Source organism: Nanorana parkeri, unplaced genomic scaffold, assembly GCF_000935625.1.
Source record: "Nanorana parkeri isolate BGI_ZX_2015 unplaced genomic scaffold, ASM93562v1 scaffold2794, whole genome shotgun sequence".
Classification (NCBI taxonomy): Eukaryota; Metazoa; Chordata; class Amphibia; order Anura; family Dicroglossidae; genus Nanorana; species Nanorana parkeri.
This window is the reverse complement of record NW_017309062.1, coordinates 32,857-38,105: the sequence shown is the minus strand read 5'-3', so window position 1 is coordinate 38,105 and position 5,249 is coordinate 32,857. Positions and strand designations below refer to the sequence as shown.

The following is a 5,249-nucleotide window of genomic DNA, read 5'->3' as shown; positions in this document are numbered from 1 at the left end:
GGGGGGGGGGGCAACCAATCAGATCTGTCTTGGTCTGTTCATGCTGGGAGTCGGAGCTGAGAGGCCACCCCCCTGAGGTCTGACAATTGCTGTCCTATCTCAACTCGGTATTAATGAGTTGTTGAGTCGTCTTCCGGCTCCAGAGCAAACATAACACAATTGCGCATGATTTAATTTTTTTTTTTTAATTCATTTTTTTTGCTCCATTATTTTCCAATTTTTGGGGCATTTTTATCTTTTTTTTGTTTTTTTTTTCTTTTTGTTTTTTTTTGTTAATTTGCTTCTTTTTCAATGTATTCCCTTTTTTCCAGTTAATTGCTTTCCTTTTTTTCTTCTTCTCCCAGCATACAGCCAGGCGAGTGCCGTTCACACAACATTACCGCCACTAGATGGAGCCATTGAGCAATGCAAATTTATGCTCCTCGGCTCCATCTAGTGGTGGCAATGCTGTGTGAACGGCACTCGCCTGGCTGTGTGCTGGGAGGAACGTTTAGGGTTAGTTCGCACCAGAATCTGACCGGGACGCACTGCCTCGCATTGCGGCCAGCTCACTTTTTTGCCTGGCTGGAGGAGGCGTGGCGGGCCATTGAAGTGGGTGGCACCGTAGCCACGCCATGCGGCCGCAATGCTATCGCCCGCACGGGATCGCAAGGCACATTCCTGTCTGGTAGAATGTCGCTTCCTTCCTGTCTGGTAGAATGTCGCTTCCTTCCTGTCTGGTAGAATGTCGCTTCCTTCCTGTCTGGTAGAATGTCGCTTCCTTCCTGTCTGGTAGAATGTCGCTTCCTTCCTGTCTGGTAGAATGTCGCTTCCTTCCTGTCTGGTAGAATGTCGCTTCCTTCCTGTCTGGTAGAATGCCTCTTCCTTCCTGTCTGGTAGAATGCCTCTTCCTTCCTGTCTGGTAGAATGTCGCTTCCTTGCTGTCTGAATGTCACTTCCTTGCTGTCTGGACGTCACTTCCTTGCTGTCTGGACGTCACTTCCATGCTGTCTGGACGTCACTTCCATGCTGTCTGGACGTCACTTTCTTGCTGTCTGGACGTCACTTCCATGCTGTCTGGTAGAACGTCACTTCCTTGCTGTCTGGTAGAACGTCACTTCCTTGCTGTCTGGTAGAACGTCACTTCCTTGCTGTCTGGTAGAACGTCACTTCCTTGCTGTCTGGTAGAACGTCACTTCCTTGCTGTCTGGTAGAACGTCACTTCCTTGCTGTCTGGTAGAACGTCACTTCCTTGCTGTCTGGTAGAACGTCACTTCCTTGCTGTCTGGTAGAACGTCACTTCCTTGCTGTCTGGTAGAACGTCACTTCCTTGCTGTCTGGTAGAATGTCAGAGTTGTCACCCTGGGACAGGACTACAGAATCTCGGATGTATGTTTTTGAAGCAGAGTTGAGAGGGGGAGATGTTCTGCACACTTCTCTCAGGGTGACAACGCTGCTCCTCCCGTATGTACAGCACAGTGAGTGTTGTCACACTAGGACAGGACTGCAGAACACCTCCCACTTTTTTAGCTCTCCATAACATAAGGGGTGAGGTGGCGAATGGACAGGAAGGACTACAGAGCACATCTCGGGAAGCTGCGATTCAACATTTGGAGATTTGATCTCTCGGTGTGGAGGATTCTCTGGCTGTAATATAAGAGGAGCCCAGCGGCCGTGTATTTCAGACTCCATCCTGTAATCCACACCCCCATCCCCCCCGCCATGTGGTCACCCGACCGGTTGTAGTTTCAGGTCACATGATCAGACTTGTCGCTTTGTAAGGGCTGTGAAAATCCCTCAAATCAACGACTTAACACGACGACTCGCCGCCACCTGTCAGTCCTGCACCGCCGCCAACATCGGGCTCCCCCCTTTTGCAGTATAAAAATGTATAAAGAGGACCTGTCAGAGGATAAAGAGGGGGGAAGACCTGAACCCCTGAATTGTGGGTTGTAGCTGTCTGCTGCAGGCAGGTGGAAGCATTTCCTCAGTCTCACCTCCCCCAGTGATCAGTCTGCTGCAGGCAGGAGGAAGCATTTCCTCAGTCTCCCCTCCCCCCAGTGATCAGTCTGCTGCAGGCAGGAGGAAGCATTTCCTCAGTCTCCCCTCCCCCAGTGATCAGTCTGCTGCAGGCAGGAGGAAGTATTTCTCAAGATGGCGCCGTCCTTCTTGGAGACTAAAGCAGAAGTCAATGTCAGGGGGAGTCATGTGACCTTTGGGGGGGCGGGGTCATACTGGAAGGGTTACAATGACGCTGGGCGATTTGTATCTAATGTCACTTCTTGTGTTTTTGCTCTGCAGGATGACAACTGGGGAGAAACCACGACGGTGGTCACGGGGACATCTGAGCACAGCATATCCCACGATGACATCACCCGGATCACTAAGGACATGGAGGACAGCGCCAGCCTGGACTGCTCCCGCCACCTGGGCGTCATTGTGGGCGGAGCCCTGGCCCTGGTCTCCTTCCTCACCCCCATTGCCTTCATGCTGCTGCCCAAAATCCTGCCGTGGGACCTGGAGGCCTGCGGCACGCCCTGCGAGGGCCTCTTCATCTCCGTGGCCTTCAAACTCCTCATCCTCCTGGTGGGCAGCTGGGCGCTCTTCTTCCGCCGCCCCAAGGCTTTCTTCCCGCGGGTCTTCGTCTTCCGGGCGCTCATCATGGTGCTCATCTTCCTCCTGGTGGTGTCCTACTGGCTCTTCTACGCCGTCCGCATCCTCACCACCGCCGAGCGCAACTACCAGGGGATCGTACAGTACGCCGTGTCCCTGGTGGACGCCCTGCTCTTCGTCCACTACCTGGCCGTGGTCCTCCTGGAATTCAGAGACTGGGGAGGAGGCCTCGGCTCAGAGACTGGGGAGGAGGCCTCGGCTCAGAGACTGGGCTCAGGCTTTCTCCGGGGCCACTTTACTGAGGCTCTTCCAGTTGGTGAAGCACAATCTCGGTGTAGCTCTACTACTAAGCAGTATGCGTATGTAATTTGCGGTAATGGCTCCGGCCTCTCCTCCTGTCTCCTCTCCTGGACTGAACCTCTCACAATGTGCATCAGAAGCTGCAGCCAGTCAGAGCCCGCCTCATTTGCTGGCTATATGATGTCCAGCCTCATCTAGGACTTTCCTCACTGGCCTTACTGTCCCTGGCCCCGCCCCTTTCATTAATTGGCTGTCAGTTCTGTCATGGCATGTGATAATTTTACTTATAAATATTAGCATGTTGATGATGGGGGAGGGGAGCAGATTAAATGTCCATCATGACCGTCTGTTCAAAACCACCCCCTGACGTTCCTGCGTCTGCAGCACATCGCGCCTTGTTACGAGAGGCCTCCGGCCAGGTGACAGGTGACGGGCCGATCCCTCTCCCAGACACTTCTTATCTCTCGGCAGGTTTTATGATCCCCAAACTAAGACACTTAAAGGGCCAGATCTTATCTTTATGGTGTAATGAGTTTACAGCCCTGGCCATAAACCAATTCCACAATCCACACACCATAAAACCTCCACCTACAGAGGAAGCAACACAAACCAAAGGGCCCGGGGCTCTGACACAGAGACCACTTCAAGGGGAAACTCCTCTTCCAGCATTGGCTGGACTATGGCTTGGCGACCAAATCCACCAAATTGCCCATCTGAGCCCAACAGCGTCAATGGAGGAACCTCCCTGACGACTATCCGAATCCTCCGAACAGTGACTGAATCTGATTGGTTGCTGTTCTACAACCGGCTGGACAAACTTGGATTTACAAAATTGAAGGATCCGGGTGGAAAATTCTTGGGGCCGAGAGGGCCAACCATGGCTCGAATGGAAGGAACGGAGCCATGTATGGCTACCTTAAGGTGGACGTGAACCTCTGTACATATTAATACACTATATGGCCAAAGGTTTATCAACACCTGACCAAAAGTATGAGGACCTCCTTCAAATGAATGCATTCAGGTGTCTCCACACCTGAATGCCCTCTGTCCATGTTATTGCACTATATGGCCAAAGGTTTATGGACACCTGATCATCATGGCTACACTATGAAAGTATGAAGACCCCCCTCCCCCTTCAAATTATGGAGTTGAGGTGTCTCCTGTGAAGGGTCCTGGAATGCAAGGATCGTACCACTAGGGAGGTAGGAGAGGCTGTTGGGTAGTTGAATGTATAGAGGGAATGTTTGAACCCCCATCAGGTTTTTCTGGCCTTGTATTGGGGACAGACAACAGGAAGTGAGAGGAAATCGCTAGGAGGGAATCCCCTCTTAGTCCTATGGAAAGCCTTCCCGGAAGAGTGGAGGTTGTTATAGACACAGTGGGGGGACAACTCTGTTACTGAACATGGGGGGAAGGGAGGGGGGACAACTCCTTGTTGCTGGCCATGGAAGGGGGACAACTCTGTTAATGGCCGTGGAAGGAGGGAAGGGGGGCAACTTCATGTTACTGGCCCTTTGGGCAAGGGGACAACTCATTGTGAATGGCCATGGGGAGAGGTGAGGAGGGCAACTCCATGTTGATGGCCATGGGGAGAGGTGAGGAGGGCAACTCTATGTTAATGGCCATGGGGGGAGGTGAGGAGGGCAACTCAATGTTGATGGCCATGGGGGAAGGTGAGGAGGGCAACCCCATGTACACGTTGATGGCCATGGGGGAAGGTGAGGAGAGGAGAGCAACTCCATGTTGATGGCCATGGGGGAAGGTGAGGAGGGCAACTCAATGTACATGTTGATGGCCATGCGGGGAGGTGAGGAGGGCAACTCCATGTTGATGGCCATGGGGGAAGGTGAAGAGGGCAACTCCATGTACATGTTGATGGCCATGGGGAGAGGTGAGGAGGGCAACTCCATGTTGATGGCCATGGGGAAGGTGAAGAGGGCAACTCCATGTTGATGGCCATGGTTTTGGAATGGGATGTCCAGCAAGCTCATACAGACGTCATGGTCAGGTGTCCACAAACTTCTATATGATGTATCTGCAACTGCATTTCCCCCTCACTTCCTGTCCTGGGGACTGTTTTCACCAATCCAGGAAGTGCGGGGAAATCCCTCTAATGGAAACACAGCAGGAGCAAAAATGCTATTTTTTTTTCTTTTTTCTGAAGTTCGGGTTTACACGTTTTTCTAGAAGCAATGACAGTCCCTGGTCGCCAGTTTACTCTTCCATCTCTCAACCTGGAAGCAGTAGAGCAGCTAACTTTTTTTTTATTTCATCATCATATTATAATAATAATAATAAAATTATTGTTATTATTTAATAATAAACATTATGTTTTATTACCAAAAAAAATACAATGC

The 5,249-nt window shown here is 51.4% G+C and overlaps 1 protein-coding gene across 1 annotated transcript in view; it reads left to right on the top strand.

The window, feature by feature from the left end:
- Positions 1–5,249, top strand: part of VANGL2 (VANGL planar cell polarity protein 2) — a 30,920-nt gene that overhangs the window by 12,396 nt on the left and 13,275 nt on the right. The window contains exons 4-7 of the mRNA XM_018574184.1: positions 1,324–1,423; positions 2,155–2,904; positions 3,277–3,311; positions 3,487–3,797. Of these exons, the coding sequence (XP_018429686.1) occupies positions 1,324–1,423; positions 2,155–2,904; positions 3,277–3,311; positions 3,487–3,797 (1,196 nt within the window). The remainder of the gene's footprint in view (positions 1–1,323; positions 1,424–2,154; positions 2,905–3,276; positions 3,312–3,486; positions 3,798–5,249) is intronic.